General features: G+C 36.9%; 1 protein-coding gene and 1 long non-coding RNA gene across 3 annotated transcripts; both read left to right on the top strand.

Annotated features, from left to right (window-relative positions):
* Window positions 1-664: 664 nt before the first annotated feature.
* On the top strand, window positions 665-1,708 carry LOC127154000 (uncharacterized). Its single transcript, XR_007825390.1, has 3 exons — window positions 665-758; window positions 884-987; window positions 1,262-1,708. It is a non-coding gene; the product is annotated as an uncharacterized LOC127154000 (long non-coding RNA).
* Window positions 1,709-11,089: 9,381 nt separating this feature from the next.
* On the top strand, window positions 11,090-16,817 carry LOC127153231 (protein shisa-5). Of its 2 annotated transcripts, XR_007825221.1 has the most exons (5): window positions 11,090-11,162; window positions 11,364-11,479; window positions 11,993-12,117; window positions 15,420-15,614; window positions 15,697-16,817. XR_007825221.1 is itself a non-coding variant. In XM_051094205.1 (4 exons), exons 2-4 carry the CDS (start codon window positions 12,054-12,056, stop codon window positions 15,858-15,860), a joined length of 423 nt encoding a protein of 140 aa, XP_050950162.1. In that variant the 5' UTR covers window positions 11,095-11,162; window positions 11,993-12,053; the 3' UTR covers window positions 15,861-16,817. The 2 variants fall into 2 exon arrangements, 1 of the variants encoding a protein (XP_050950162.1); XM_051094205.1 differs by lacking the exon at window positions 11,364-11,479 and having other exon boundaries at window positions 11,095-11,162.
* Window positions 16,818-17,677: the final 860 nt, after the last annotated feature.

Raw genomic sequence — 17,677 nt, 5'->3', positions numbered from 1 at the left:
TTTTAAACTGGGGGAAACAAGCTGTCAGCAAATGATTTCAACTCAATTCAACTCAATTTTCAACACAATTTTGCATAATTTGGGCTTTAACTAATGCTCAAGTAGTTACATTACATAACATGGGCTAATGGTTTGCACTAAAAAGTTATTGGGGGATTCTTATTTGAAATCATGGATAAACAACAGATAACAAAGGTAAACAAAGGCCTGCCTGATCAACACTAGCAATGCATGATTAAACTGTTAATTGTCTAGTATGCCAATCACCCACCAAAGGTTCATGCCTTATGCAAAATATGTTTTATTTAGCTAAAATTTAACGTGGTTGCATGTGTGTGAGTGCATCCCTGGTGAAAAAACACCATATGCTGGTGGGTATGTTTTGATGCTGGGATGCATTCGATTCTTGCTGGTGCAGATGGACAGCTTTGTAATAGAGAAGTTGACGGAAAGGCAGCTTGATACCCTGGTTAAAACCTTTGAAGTTAAGTTATCATTCAGTAACATTCAATAACCATGATTTGTTTTAGAATTTGATTTTTTCATTAAAATAACCATAGTTACTGGTATTATACATAGTTACTTATTTAACCACATTTGTGTGTTTTTTTTTTTTTTTTTGTTTTGTTTTGTTTTTTTCAAACTTGATCAGATTTCACAAGACTTCAGGAAGCTACATTCAGAGGCAGACTTTTTGTAGACTGGGCTACATTTGCAAGATGGAAAGGTGCATTAAGAGTTGGGTGACATGACTTCAGGTAAAGTATTTCCTATAATATGTCAATCTATAGAAAATTTTCATATGAAAGTGTTTCACTGTGTTGTGTTGTTTTGATTATGAGATAAGTTTCACAGTTTGCACTGTATTATTCTTGTGGTCTAGATGTTAAAGGGGTGAGTGCTTTCAAAGTCCTGCCCATTCTGGAGGAAGGGTCCACAGAACCACAACCACAGAATTCTGGAAGCCATTCATTGACATACAAACCTGTAAGTTATGTTTTACTTTTTCTATATATATAATGAATTTTTGGAAATGCAAACTGATACTTTCTACTGACACACTACAGCAAAAAATAGAAATCACTGACTTAAAACAATTGTTTAGCTGGTGAAAATACTAGTGTTCCAATCATTTTGGCCACCACTGTATGAGGTGTTCAGATGTAAAAGACTAAAAATGTGCAGTTTGAAATTTTCTTCTAAAATGAGTATATTTTAAAGGCCTAAGTGTCTTCAAGACTAAGTGTCGTATAATTAACAGGTGCAGACCAGCATGGTGGATTTGTGTCTTGGGGATGAGACAACGACATCCCAGACCTTCGCCCTTTGTTACGGACTGTGCCACTGAAGCCACTGACTTGTTGCCTGGGAATTTCTCCAGCTTGCAGTATATTATATTGATGGACATAAGTCTTCATGTGTGATTTTTTTTTTTTTTTTTAAGGCCAACAGTTTTTTCTGGCCACCTGTAACATGTTTTAAATTGTCATATGTATTGTCTGGTGGACACTTGATTTGGCTTAGTTTTAATAGCACAATGTTTGGAACGATTCTCATGTGGTAATCATTCATTTTTGAGTGTTCTGCTGCTGCAATGTTGACAAAGAATCGGAATCTACAGTGCCTAGTTTACACAGTTTTGTGTTTTAAAGTAACTGATCTACTAAAATTATTGTTTTATGTGTCTGTAATGGTTGGATAAAATGTTTGACAGCTGCACCCATTTGAAAATTGTTTTAAAAAGAAATAAAACTCATTAAATTGATGTTTACATTTGCATTTTTTTGTTTTTCTAACTGTATTACAGAAAAGCAATAATAATTTTACATTCTTCTGTGATTATTTATTATTATTGGTAAATATAAAGGTAGCAAGGCAATAAGACAACAAATAACCCAATGATTAGGTTATGTTTAACCCAGCAACATAGTTAACCTGACCCACTGGTTGGGTCAAATAAACAACCCAGCATTCTGGGTGAAATGGTTAAACCCAGCACTTGGGTCAAAACAACCCAACGCGTGTTCTGTCCCATAGTTACCCAGCAGCTGGGTTAAGGTTGGGTTATTTTTTAACCCAGCACTTTTTAGAGTATATATGATTTTTTTTCTTGGATGAAAATGAAGTTGTGAGGGATAAACCTAGTCTTTACAATCATACACACTGTGTATAAAGCCCTACATATACTTTCCATAATCACAGCAAACTCACACCTGTTTTACTTTTGAATGCATTTAGTTACATTCATTACAATAAATTGTAATAAATATATAAAGAAAAAATTATAATGTGCCATTAAATTATTAGAAATTCATGCACACCCATGGTGGTTTTGGACCCATTAAAACTATTGCTGCAAAGATGTTAGAAAAATTATTTTTCTTTAAAGCTAGAAACTGCCATCATGTTTAAAGATAATAATAATAATTTTAATACAGCAAAAACGAATCAACTAATGTAAGTAAAACATTCTCAAGCTTACTGAAGGCAAGTAAACACTTGAGTCCAAACAAGTAGGCCTATTACTTACAACCAAAATGATGAATAAATATATTAATCAAAAATATAAATATGAAATCATATTTTTTAAAAATGCAATAATTTTAAAAACAGATTTTTTTTTTTAGGTAGGTCTATCTAAATGCAGTTACAGAAATAGACTACCACAGACATTTCTTGAAGTAATAAATGTTAGAATAAAACACTGCAAAATCTTCACTGTATACATTAAATGTGATTCTTATTAAAGTTATTAAGTGATTCAGTCAAGAAAAAAGTGAGTTATTTTCTCTTTTTCTTTTGTTGTTTGATTAATATTTATGACGCGGTCTGCGGCTGCAGGTTTACGCTGCTGTCGCCTTAAGATCTGACGCACAGATCAAATATTTTGACACATCAGTATTTCTCCCAACTGTTCAGGTTTACTTAAGACAAAACCGACTTCATTTACATGAATAGTCTCTAAGACGAGCAAATGTGTAGCAGTAACAGACCCTATTAGAACCGAAAGAGAACTCGGCATTCGCGCACTGACTGAGAGGCGCGTTCTGTGAGCGCGCTTTGAGTGTGTGCGCACATAAACCCAAAGGCTTTCAAGTAGCTACTGGACAAGACTTAAAACACATGCAAATACTGAATATCACTTTCGTGATAATACATAGAGTCAGTGACATTTCCGTCAACTGTCTCTGGACTCGGATGGACTCGGCATATTTTCCGAGTCCGAAATGCTCGAGTCCAAGTCAAAATGCATCAGAGTCCGTGACAAGTCCGAGTCGCCAAAAAATTGTACTGGAGACCGGACTCGAGTGCGAGTACGAGTCCGCGTACCCCAACTCTAATTTTAGCCATTCAAAAGACTACGAAGTTGTTCCCAGTTCTGCACGTAAAGGTTTAGCGCAATGTAGACTAAAAACGTAGCAGAATATTTGTCTGTTTCGCTGCGACAGCACAGATCGTGAAAGCAGACTGCAGTTTTTGTAATTCATTATAACAAACAAATTGTAGAGACGATGTAAATAATAAATTCAGTATGCAGTGTAGAGAGCTTCATTAATTAAAATCCAAGATTGTGAGATCGCGATGAACTAAGACAAGTGACAGTTTTTAATGATTATAGCCTAAGGGAGTTTACAAAAGTGAAATTGAATTTATACAACAGTTTTATACATATTTGATCTTATACAAAAATTAATATGCGATTTACATTTTAGGAACACTGTTGTCTGATTGTGCTCTATTTCGTCAACAAAAATAGTTCCAAACACAGTCACAGCTGTTTCGCTTATGAATGAATCTACGTTTTGTAATCGACTGAATGAGCGATTGTCACAAAGACTTCGACTTGATGCCACCTACTTGTGGTTTTAGTTACTTTTTTAAAAATATAAATTGAGTTATTTAATTTGTTTAAATAAACTTTATATGTAAAACATTAATCTTATAACACTGTTATTATGAAATGCATTAATGCCACCTCTGAATCTTGTCAAAAATGCCACATTTGTGCTCTTCTGTGCGATGCAAAGATTTTTTGACTGCTATATACATAATATTTATTGCTGTAGTACTTGTTTTATACATGCAATGATGCCCATGATCAGAATCAGACCCAATGTCTAACGCAAAAACGCTTTTTCATCAATCAAAACAATACAAAACAAGCAAAATAGCCTGCATTTCGTATCATTTATGAATATTAGTAGGTCTAGGTTTATTTTGTTTATGCTCTGTTTATTTTATTTAGTCTTTGTGTATACTTCCTTCCCTGATGCATGTGTATCTGTTTACTTAAGCTCACTTGCACTGCTATTTTTTTTATTTGTTTAAATATTTTACATATGTTTGTTGAATGTGTTACAGTTAATGCACAATCATACTTAAATATTGAAATAGTCATGCTATGTGCTTTCTCTTCACTCGTCAAATTTCTATGACCCATTTTCATTATCTTGCCTATGGACTCACAAACCTACAGGCCAGCACTGCATAAAATGTATGTGTTAAAATCATAGAAAGACTGAGTACTAATAATGATGTAAAGAATAATTCTTGAAACATTTCATAATCAGTTCATAATGCATAACTTCTTATATGAATATGTACATTTTTAATTCAAAAAGTCAACACACCATATACAGGTGCATCTAAAAAAATTAGAATATCATGAAAAAGTTCATTTTTTGTTTGTAACTTATTTAAAAAACTGAAACTTTCATATATTCTAGATTTATTACATGTAAAGTAAAACATTTCTAAAGTTTTTTTGTTTTAATTTTGACGATTAGAGCTTTCACCTCATGAAAGTCAAAAATCCAGTATCACAAAATATTAGAATATTTACATTTGAGTTTCATTAAATGTCCATCCCTACAGTATAAATTCCAGGTATCTCTTGCTCTTTGAAACCACGATAATAGGGAAGACTACTGACATGACAATGGACCAGAAGACAATCACTGACACCCTCCACAAAGACAGAACGTCATTACTGAAAGGGGTGGCTGTTTACAGAGTGCTGTATCAAAGCATATTAAATGCAAAGTTGACTGGAAGGAAGAAATTGGATAGGAAAAGGTGCACAAGCAACAGGGATGACCGCAAGCTTGAGAAAACTGTCAAGCAAAGCCGATTCAAACACTTGGGAGAGCTACACGAGGAGCAGAATGAAGCCGGAGTTAGCGCATTAAGAGTCACCACACTGGAGTGTTGCTCAGTGGTCCAAAGTCCTCTGTTCAGATAAAAGTAAATTTTGCATTTCATGTTGAAACCATGGTGGAAGACTGGAGAGGCACAGAATCCAGGCTGCTTGAAGTCCAGTGTGAAGTTTCCAAAGTCAGTGATGATTTGGGGTGCCATGACATCTGCTGGTGTTGGTCCATTGTGTTTTATCAAGAGCAAAGTCAATGAAGCCATCTACCAGGAGATTTTGGAGCACTTTATGCTTCCATCTGCTGACAAGCTGATTTCCTTTTTCCAGCAGGACTTTAGCACCTGCCCACAGTGCAAAAACTATTTCCAAGTGGTTTGCTGACCATGATCTTACTGTGCTTGATTGGTCAGCCAACATGCCTGACCTGAACCCCATTGAGATTCCCATTGGGATATTTTCAAGAGAAAGATGAGAAACAGTCGATCCAACAACATACAGATGAGCTGAAGGCTCAACAGTGCCTCAGTGCCACAGGCTGATCACTTACATGTCACACTTCACTGATGCTGTAATTTGTTCTAGGAGCAAGGAATTTGCTGTAATATGTGCTGCCGACCAAGTATTGAGTACATAAATGAACATACTTTAAAAAACTTGAACTTTTCTGTTTTGCAAATCTGTTTTTGATTGATCTTTGATTGATATTATTCTAATATTTTGAGATACTGGATTTTTGACTTTCATGAGCTGTAAGCTCTAATCATCAACATTAAAACAAGAAAACTTTAGAAATGTTTTACTTTACATGTAATGAATCTAGAATATATGAATGTTTCAGTTTTTGAAATAAGTTACAAATAAAAAATGAACTTTTTCATGATATTCTAATTATTTGAGATGCACCTGTATAGATTGAATACACTAGAACATACTAAAGAGTGTTTCTAATGCTTGTTGCTTCATGTTTTTATTTGTCCAACAGCCACAAGGGTGCTGCCATTGGCATGGGAGTAGTGGGTTTTGTGATCTTCGTCATTGTGATCATTGTCATCATTGTCTGCTGCTTCTGGCCCCGCTGCTATTTCTATAAAAAGTTTAGACAATGCAGATGTAAGTGTTTTAGTGTTAAAGTAAAAGTTTACCAAAAACTGAAAATGTACTCACCCCAGCCATTCAAGATGTAGATGAGTTTGTTTCTTCATGAGAACAGATTTGGTGAAATTTAACTTTACTCAGATTGCTCACCAACAGTCAGATCCCCTGCAGTAAATGAGTGCGGTCAGAATGAGAGTCATAAAAACACTCCAATTCATCAGTTAACATCTTGTGATGCAAAAAGCTGTGTTTGTAAGAATCAAATCCATCGTTATTAGGGATTATTTTATCCAGAAGCGACAGTTTAAAGTTAAAAACATCTCAATGATGGATTTGTTTCTTACAAACACACAGCTTTTCACTTCGCTAGACGTTAATTGATTGACTGGAGTGGTGTGGATTACTTGTGGATTATTGTGATGTTTTTATCAACTGTTTGAACACTCATTCTGACGGCACCCATTCACTGCAGAGGTGAGCAAGTCATGTAATGTAAAATTTCTCCAAATCTGCTCTGATGAAAAAACAAACCCATCTACAAGTAAATGGTAAATTAATTTTTTTTTTATATATACAGTTCCATTATTGGACATTATGTGTTATTTAGGGGGTAATAAAATTGAATTATAAATTGATTTCTGTCTTGTTTATCTCACAGCTGCGGTAACAATGCAAGTAACCACAGTCACGAATATGCAAAAGATTCAGCAGCAGCCTGCAATGCAGGCGGTCCAGTACCCACAATACCAACCAGTGCCGACTCCAATGCAGATGGGACCATATCAGGGACAGCAATTTGCACCAGGACCCCCACCCACATATCAAACGGCCCATAAGAACACCTAGTACAACAACCATGTAGTAGTAATTTTTTTCTGTGAAAGTAACTTTTTTTTTCCCCCAGCTTCCAGCCAATCCTGTATATCCCACTCAACAGAGTGCATATGATGGAGGCCAGGCCATGTACCCCATGCAACCACCTGCCCAGCCAGGTGTAGCTTATATGCATTCAGAGACATCAAGTCAGCTGCCCTACAACCCCGCCTACATGCAGCCACCAAACACAGATTACTAAACGGCAACCGTCTATCAAATATAAAAAATTGTGGAAGTTGACGCACTTTTGCGAGGCAGTAACAATGTGCCAAATTTAATTACAATTATTCAGTTATCCAAACACAATTGGATGTGCTATAGTCAGGGTTTTTCGAGTTCTTATTACTTTCACTTTCTTTCAGCTTAGTTTTTGCTCTATGACACACTGGAAAAATACTTTTGGAAATTATAAATAAAAGAAAGATTGCTGCAGCATGTTTTAGAAGAAAATACCATTTCAGTCTTTCTGCTTTCTACAAGTAGTGAGTGAAAATTGTTTCTATATATTATTTTTAAATGCATTTTTAGTTGTAGTGTTTTTTTTTTCTTTTTTACCTTCAGTATCACTCTAGTATTGTTATTTTAGTACTGAACTGTACTAATGTTAATGTTCTTTAGTTTTGGTTTATGTATATTTGTTACAGAGTTTTTGATATTTCATACAACAGCGGAATACTCACAGAAATATAAATGTATTTGGTTTTTACATTTCATATAGCAGGAACAGTGATTCTATTTATAGAATGAGTTTTGAGTTTTTGAATAACAATGAGTGTCACAAAATTGACACAATTATGTTATGACTTTGTACCAACTTTAAAGCACAGAATGGCTGTCAAAGTAATAAAATGGCTACATTTTTGATAAAGCAACCTTTGTTAACCCATTTAAGCCCACTGGAAACTATAGTTGCCATATTTTATAGTTGTCATTTTCCTTTTCTAATTATTTTTCTAGATATTTTCCATGTTTTGTTTCTTAATGGCATGCAAGCAAAGAACCAAATAAAAGATTTCAAGAAAAAAAAAAGGTGTTTTTTTCCTTTTTGTCACTGAGGCTGTCAACTTCCTACCCGTACTTCCAGGATGGATGGCGAAGGCAAACCCTTCCAAAGAAAAATAATTTTAATTGTTACTAGTAAGTATTTTTGTTGAAATATATATATGAAAATGTCTTGTTAGTACATACATCATGGGCACAAATGGCATATACTGTGCTAATAGGTTATTGCATCAAGGTTATTGCTCTTGTTTAGTACTTTTTGGGAGAAGAGAGACAGAAAAGGGGAGTGGGGAGGACATGTATGAGATAACTTCCCATTCCAAATGTCTTTTGAAAGAAATTGTCTGTATGCATTTTATTATTATTATTATATTTATTTTTTGTCATATTGATATAATATTTTCTTTATTCTATTTATTTTTATTTATTTATTTTCATTTACCTTTTTGATACACATTGCCCTGTTGGGGCAGCTTAATGGCTGCACTTTGTTCTGCATATGTTCCACCACTTTAAAACAAATGGATATGTTGTTTGTTGTGTTTTCATATTCACAAAATTATAAGCTAGATTTAGTTTTTTTGGGGTTCCCAACGGAATATTCTTCAACTTTTATACATAATAATCTTGCTTCTGAATAAAGATTGATCTGTCGAAAGCAGTTATTTTCAGTTAGATGCCAAATGTTCCCCTCCTATTCAAGTTTGACATTGAAGGGTTGCATACAACATATTTGCCCACCAGCAACTATAGTTACCGCACATTTAAATATGATTTTCAAAAAAACAAACAAAAAAAAAAAAAACAAAGAAAAACTTGGGGAAAACAAATGCAGAACATGTTCACATAGGACACCATTAACACAACTAAATGCATAAAACCATTCAGAAAAATTGGGCACAAATGGGTTAAGCATTAGGAAACCACTGTCTTCTCAGTTCCTTTTCATATTGTTTCAGGTGACATTATTTTTTGATGCAGCCTGTTTGTTTAATGGCTAAATTTTGTATATTTTGTAAATGTTTAACTGGTGTTTTATTGATTTATTTATTTATTTATTTATTTATTTATTTTTTATTTTGTGTGTGTCTGTAAGATGTCTTTTTTTAATGTCTTTATTAAAAAAAAAAAAAAAAAAAGGGGAGCTAAAAAGGGCTTACATGAAAACACCAAAGAGTTTGGACGGTCTTTCATGCAATGTTTGGTGAACTTGCAGCACTTGAATGTATATGGGGCCCCCTACTGGTAAAATAAATAAATAAATAAAAGAAACAATGGTGTTTGTATTGTTTTGTATGGTTACTTTTTATTTAACCTTCATTTAAACAGGCAAGTCAATTACGAACAAGTTCTTATTTTCAATAACAGCCAGTAAATATTTTACAATTCTGTGTGCAGGCTTTTTACTCTTACTTTTATAGATTAGTAGAGATAGATTATTTTTATTGTTTTAAATATGATCTCAGAAGTCATGCTTTACTGTATTATAGTAATTTGATATACCTGATTGATTACCATATTTTGCGCTTGAAATGGCTGCAATTTTTTTTTCTGCTGAGGAGGCACCAGAGAACAGAGTGGTAGGGGAGAGGATTTTTTTTTTCCAACACACATTAATTTATTTGGAAAGCCAAAAGAAGACATTTTCCGAACATATCGTTTGTCAAGTCATGTTATTTTTTAATTTACGTCAGGAAATAAAAGACAACTTCGAACCGTCAACTATAGGACGAGTCGTGCAATACCAGGTCTATCAAAAAAACTTCTCACAACCCTTCATTTTCGGTCATTTTATTAAAAGTTCAAAAAGTTCAAATCGCAACAAATTTAATATACTTAAAATAATAGTTCACCCAAAAATGAAAATTCTGTCATCATTTACTCACCCACAAGCACAAAAGATGACATTTTGAAGAATGATGATAACCAGACAATAACCTCTGACTTCCATAGTATAGCCTATTTTTTGTTCCATACTATGGAAGTCAAATGGCTACCATTAGCTATTAGCCTACCAACACTTTTCGATATACATATTTCGATGTACATATGTATATATATATATATATATGTATATATATATATATATATATATATAAATAATCAGACATCAGTAAAACAGGTATGTAAGACCAAGACAAAAGAGTAGTCTGTAAGGCAGGTGAGTAATGTGAATGTAATGGGAGGGCGACATCTCGTGGTGAGCGGGCCGAAGGTCACCGGCCAGATTCGTGACACCCAGAGCCTGTGCTAAACCAGCTGTTGTGCTTAAAAAGTAAACAAATTTTTATTTTCTGAAAAAAAAAAAATAAAAAAAAAATGACAGATTGTTTCGCTACATAAGACCCTTCTTCCTCGGCTGGGATCATTTAGAGCCCTTTGAAGCTGCATTTAAACTACATTTTGGAAGTTCAAAATCGGGGCACCAATGAAGTCCATTATATTGAGAAAAATCCTGAAATGCTTTTCTCAAAAAACACAATTTCTTCACAACTGCAGACAGAAATACACAAACATCTTGGATGATAAGGGGGTGAGTACATTTTTTGTAAACTGTTGTTCTGAAACTGCATTTCTCCTTTAAAATCTGCACGTCAATTTCTTCTTGATTGTTTTATTGTAATTCCATTCTGGTGGCATACAGAGCCAAAATTTATGAAAATTGTGCCCGTGTCCAAATATATAATCAACCTGACTGTATATTAATTATACATATTTTATATAAAACTTTTGTTTTTTTTTTAGGATATATTTTAGGAACAAATCAAGAACAAACTCTGATTGTATTGGTTAATGTTTAGATTTAGCCTACATATTTAACAAGTTTGACTTCAACAATTGTTTTTTTCTTTTTGTTTCTGTGCGTGCAGTTGATGACAGGAAAAAGATGTCTTTGGTTAGACGCACACGTGCCGATTTGGTTATAGTGTAGCCATCAAGAAGAGGTACTGAAACACAAAGAGGAAGAGCTGCACGATGGCATCTAGCTTAGAGGTTCTTCTGCTCCTTTCTGCAGGTTTATTGACGGTAAAAGCTGGTAAGTTGGGCAACCCATTACAAAAATCTAAAGAAACACTTTAAACTTGTTTTTGGGCAGTTTACCAATGGCTAAAAATAATTTATATAGCACTTGAGAGCATGTTAAAAAAAAATCACGATGTTCATGTTGTAAAGTTTGTTATCTTGAATCATCGGATGGTCTTTTATGAAATGCGTCGCATTTCTACTGTTCTTTTAGGTTTAGTTGAGGACTGTGAGGGCTACTATACCATCAATAACAAGTACAAGCCTGGGTTTAAATGCTATTTGCAGTACTGCTGTGGAAACTGGCGGAATTCTGGAATTCCAAAAATGGTATACTGCCGTAAAATTACATGTAATGTTGTTAACCAATTAATAGCTGTTGACTGTAGCCTTTTTACAGTCTTTTACCGTTAAAATCACTGCCATTTTTTACAGTGTAAATGTTTTTTGATCTTAATCTAATTGTTGATTTAAATCTTAAACGTGAAACCCCATCTTTTCTAGCGTTTCCGTGTTGTGTTTGTTGAGGTTCTGTCTTTTCTGTCTTTCTTCCTGCACACTCATTTCATTACGTTTCATTACGAAATGTAAACAAAGCAGTGCTTACCATTTTGAATATCAGTTACTTTGAAAACTTTATTCATTTTAAGTGGCTTATGTTATAAAAATAGCACAAGCACAAAGCACAAAGCAAACTAACCAGTGTAGTAACCAGTGTGGTTTCATTACATTAATAATAAATAAAGTGGTAATTAATGACATTTTAATATAAGATGTTATATATACTTATAAGATGCTGGTGTTTCTAATGCTTTTTGCTTCATGTTTTTTTTTGTCTAACAGAAGAAACAGTGAAGCACTTTCCATTGTCTTAATAATACTGGGGGTTATATTCAGCATTATTATGCACATCATCTGCTGCTTCTGCCCCTGCTGGTTTATCTATAAAATGTACAAAAAACGCAGAGGTAGGTGTTTTAGTTTACAAAAAACTGAAAATGTATTCACCCTCGGCCATCCAAAATGTAGATGAGTTTTCTGTTCACAGATTTGAAGAAACTTAGTATTGCATCATCTACTCGCCAATGGATCCTCTGCAGTGAATGGGTGCTGTCAGAATGAGAGTCTAAACAGCTGATAACAACCATTGCAGTAACCCACAAGTAATCCAAAACACTCTAATTGCTGTAACACCACTGCTGCTAGGAAGATGCAGGCACAACAAAGATTATATAAACAAATAACACACAGGGTAAAGATCAATAATAACCAACAAACTAAGACTGAATAGACAGGAACTTAAATGCACAGGCAAATTAAGATAATTTAATATAACACAGGTGAATCAAACGTGAGTCCATAAGTGTGACAGTTTGCCACCCTCCTGGAAGCCGTGACTTCACGCCACAGAGACAAAGGGAGGGACGGAGGGGGACTTGGGAGGAGGACAAAGGAGTGGATGTGGGATGATGACAGGGGATGGCAAAGGGCTGGCAGGAAGGCAGGCTGACAATACTGGTGGAGGTTTAGGCAGAGGACAGACACCCGGGAGGAGGAAGACGGACCGAGTCCGGAGACGATGTAGGGAGGAGCCATTGAGGAATCAGAAAGAGCCAAGGTGGACCAGACAGAGGGGGGAGCCAGGGAGAAGACAGGAGGGACTCGGAGCAGGAGGAGCCAGGCAGGACCCAGGATGCAGCCAGGATGCAGCTGACGGAGGGAGGAATGGTGGAGGAATGGCTGACAACTTAAGAGAGCTGGCCGACAGTGGCGGAGCAGGTGGTGTTGGAGACTGAGACGGAGAGCCGATGAGCCAGGATGACACAGAGGATCCGGAGGGCCAATGCGGAGCAGATGTCTCTTGGGACTGAAACGGAAGTGGGGATCTGGAAGGCCGCAGTGGAGCCGGAGCAACAGAGGACCAAGGTGGAGCCGGAGGGAAGGAGGAGCCTGACAGAGCCAGGGGGATGAGGTGTAGCTGGAGGAGTGGAGTCCTGAGGCGGCAGATGTTCGATGACTGACCAAGGTGCCGGAGGGATGAGGAAGCCCAGCAGAGCTGGTGGACTGATGTGCCACGGTGGAGATGAGGGAGCTAGGAGCTATGGTGGAGCCGCTGGGTTGATGGGCAGAGTCGGAGTCCGGGACTCAGAGGCCGAAGGCATACACAAAGGATCCTCCAGCCACAACGCCGATGGAGACTGGCAGACGTGTGGCGATCCCACCGCACAGATGGTGGGCTGAGGGTGAGCAGAGGGGCTGCCAGAAAAAATAGCGGAGGCAATGGTGAGAACTGGTGCAGAGGTGGTGGGAGAGGGAGGTTGAGTGGGAGTTTAGGATGATCAGGAGGGTAAAGCATAAAGCCACTCCCTGCACCAGGATCACCAGTGACAGGGGAATGACCTCCATGGTCGCTGTAGTACAAGCAGACATTACGGAGCAGATTGGCAGTTCACAAACAACCTCCTTGGCTGAAACAGGACAGACAAAAGGTGCTTCTCAATTTACCTCCTCGTTTTCTCACTCCTCCATCCCCCATCCTATGAACCGGAAACCGATCGAGCTCAGCCTTCTTGTAGGACCTCTCAATTCTCCAATTGCTCCACGAGGAGGTGAGGATCGAGGAGTGAGAAAGCTTCCTGAGGAGTCTTGAGTTGGATGTATCCTATGTGGAAGTCTTGAAAAACCTAACGCACATCTAAATTCACCTCCCCCTTCACATCTGTCGTAATACTTTACATTTATATTTTAAATTTTACATGTTCTTGCATCCTTCCCTCATATCCTAATTGGGGTGGAGCTAAGATGCAAGGAAAGGAAAAGGAGGATGCACAAATAAGAAAAGAGAAGCACCCAGAGAATTCAGGGCAGACAGGCAGTTCTGAAGATGGTGATACAAGAATGGGCATGTCAGCATATAAATCCAAATCAAAGTTTATTAGGTCCTCAGGGGCCCGTGGAAGCTCACCTTCAGCAGTGATCCCGTGGGCGGGGTTTTCCTCCAAGCCCTCGCACTCCCTAGCTTCAGCACGAGCTCAGTTGCCGGCTCTCCCACCTGGACAGACAGAAAAAGCTCCAGGGTGATCCCTGTCGCTCTCTCTGACGATGGCTCATTGGTCGCGGCGGGTTTTGGCTCTCTGTCAGCGGTGGGCTGGGCTGGGCTCTGGGACTGGAATGGGGGTGACGAGATCCTCTTCGAGGCAGATGACAGATGAGTTGCAACTCGCCAGCACCCACTGTACAAAGGCAAAGAATGCCTCCCGAGGTCGATCTCCGGAGAACTGCACTCTGTACGCGGCGTTAAGGCTGGCATGGTAGAACACGCAGAACCATTCATATGGGTAGCTGGTGATGTTGGCAGAAAGATCTCCAGAAAGATCGCCATATGGACCTTGAGAGGAAAATCCCCCTGCTCTAGCAGGAGGAGGAGGAGTTTAGGGAGGTAAATCACACTGATAAACTATTTGTAGGATGGTAATTCTGTAACACCACTGCTGCTAGGAAGACGCAGGCACGACGAAGATTATATAAACAAATACTTTTGCTAGTAATCCACAATATGAAGAGTGTCTAACACACAGGATAAACATCAATCACAACCAACAAACTAAGACTGAACAGATAGGAACTTAAATGCACAGGCAAATTAAGATAATTAATAAGACACAGGTGAATCAAATGACACAATCAAGGGGGAAGCATAAACTAGGTCAAGGAACACACGGAATGAAAACACAACAACAAAGACCATAAGTGTGACAATTGCTTTCTCCAGTAAAAAAGGTCTTGTCTGAATCAGGAGAGAAATCTGCACAGATCAAGCACCGCTTACAAGCGAAAAGAGATTAAAACTGTTCTACAGAAATACGTTGGTGGATTTTGAAGTGAGAGACAACAGGAGGAAGTGTTATTATGGATTTACGTTAAAAAAAAAAGTATGTTTATTCCTTACAAACATAGTGCCATTCGCATCACTGTATGTTAATTGAGGGACTGGAGTGGTGTGGATTACTTGTGAATTATTGTGATGTTTTTATCAGTTGTTTGGACTCTCATTCTGACGGCACCCATTCACTACAGAGGATCCATTGGTGAGCAAGTGATGTAATGCAAAGATAAATGTAAAATCTCTTGGACAGCCCGTTGGTGAACAAATGTTAAGCACATTTTCATTTTTTGGGTGAACTGTTCCATTAATGGGGTTTATACATAATTTAGGGGGGCTAATCAAATTAAATTATAAATCGAGTTCTGTCTTGTTTTGTTCCCTCAGCTGTGGCAGCAACGCAAGTAACTACAGTCACAAATACAAATTTAATTCAGCAGCAGTCTGCAATGCAGGCGGCCCAGTACCCACAATACCAACCAGTGCCGACTGAACCAGGTTACGGTGGTCAGCCAATGCAGATGGGACCATACAATGGACAGCCATGTGCACCAGGACCCCCACCCTCATATCAAGTGGCCCGTAAGAACACCTAGTACTCGACAGACTGAAACCATGTAGTAGTTTTTCTGTGAAATTAACTAGTTTTTTTTCCCATTTCCAGCGGGTCCTGGATATCCCACTAGTCAGAGTGCATATGACGGAGGCCAGGCTACGTACCCCATGCAACCACCTTCCCAGTCATGTGTGGCTAATGTGCCTTCAGAGACATCGAGTCAGCCGGCCTGCAACCCTACTTACGTGCAGTCACCAAACACTGGTTACTAAACCACAACCATCTGTCAAATAAGTTACTGCTGGATTGTGGAGGTTGACACACTTTCACGAGGCAGTAAGAATGTGTCTAATTCAACTATTCAAGACTATTGGATGTGCTATAGTCTTTCAGAGTTCTTAGAGTCTTTTTACTTTCACTTTCTTTCAGTTTCGTTTTTGCTCTGTGACACACAGGAACAATACTTTTGGGAATTGTAAATAAAACAAAGATTGCTACAGTAAGTTTTAGAATAAAATACCATTTCAGTCTTTCTGCTTTCAACAAGCAGTGAGTGAAAATTGTTTCAATACAATATTTTTTTAAATGCAGTTTTAGTTTTATTGTTTTCTATTTTTAGTATTATTCTAGTATTGTTATTTTTTAACTGTACTGACACGCAACAAAAAAATGAATATAGTTTTGGTATACGTAAATTTGTTACTGAGTTTTTGATATTTCATACAACAGCGTAATACTCACAGAAATATAAATGTATTCGTTTTTACTTTTTAAATAGCAGGAACAGTGATTCCATTTATAGAATGTGTCAAATTTTCCATTTTGGCTTTTGAAAAACAATGAGCATCACAAAATTTTCACAGTTACGTCGTGACTCCCACTGACTTTCTGTACCAACTTTTAAGCACAGAATGGCTTTTAAGGTAGTAAAAAGGGTTACATTTTTGATAAAGCAAACTTTGTTAAGCATTAGGAAACCACTGCCTTTGCAGATCCTTTTCAGATTGTATTATATTGTTTCAGGTGACATGATGCAGCCTGTTTGTTAATTGTCTTTACATATTGTAACTTGTGTTTTATTTTTTTATGTGTGTAACAAGAGAAAAAGGGGAGCTAAAAAGGGCTTATAGGAGAACACCAAAGATGTGAAACTCAAAGAGTTTGGACTTTTATGCAATGTTTGGTGAACTTGCAGAACTTGAATGTATATGGGGCCCCCTATGGTGAAATAAAAAAAAAGAATCAATCTCTAATGTTTGTCTTTTTACTCTTTTATCTGATCTTTATTTAATCAGGCAAGTCAATTAATGTCTCTTCTTGACGCGTACAGTATTACCAAATCATACTCGTGGGCGTCTACAGGACCATTTAGACTTTTTTTTTTTCAAGTAGTGTGGAGAAACGAAAGCGAAAGGGAAAAAACACACAACTGTTGAAGTGAAACTTTATTAACCAGTACAATCAGGGTTTGTTCGTGACTTGCTCCTAAAATATATGACAAATCTTTTTTTAACCCTTGTGCAACCTTATGGACGTTTTTGTGCATTTTATTTTTATTATTTTTATTATTATTATGGATCATTTTGCCTGTGTTAATGCTAACTGCATAATGTTTTGGCTCCGTGGTGTATTTTTATTGGATTTTCAATATTCCACCCTAATTTCCTTTATTAAATCTATTTTACATATTACATACACACAAAAATTAGTTGTTCTCAGGACCTTTTGGACAAAAATGTCCTCTTTGAAACCCATTAAAACTGCAATTTTTAATCACAGGGACATTTAACTATAAAATGATGCAATATTTGTTCATAGGCTTTCATTCTGTTGGGAAAGCTTTTTTTGCTAGATGGTGACATTTTTTCAAGTTTGGCATATAAAGCAAATTTTCGCTTTATTGCTGTTTTCTGCTTATGCATATTATTGAGTCAAGTGGATAAATTATGCAGCTATAATTGTGTGGGTATGTTGGTATGGATGTCAGAGTGTGGTTTGTATGTGTGTCCTAACTAAAATTTTTGTGTGTTTGTGTGTGTGCACCTGTAATGTTAGAGAGAGAGAAATTATACTCTTCTGCGAATCACAT

Source organism: Labeo rohita, chromosome 22 (assembly GCF_022985175.1).
Source record: "Labeo rohita strain BAU-BD-2019 chromosome 22, IGBB_LRoh.1.0, whole genome shotgun sequence".
Classification (NCBI taxonomy): domain Eukaryota; kingdom Metazoa; phylum Chordata; class Actinopteri; order Cypriniformes; family Cyprinidae; genus Labeo; species Labeo rohita.
This window is presented reverse-complemented; position numbering and strand designations above follow the sequence as displayed.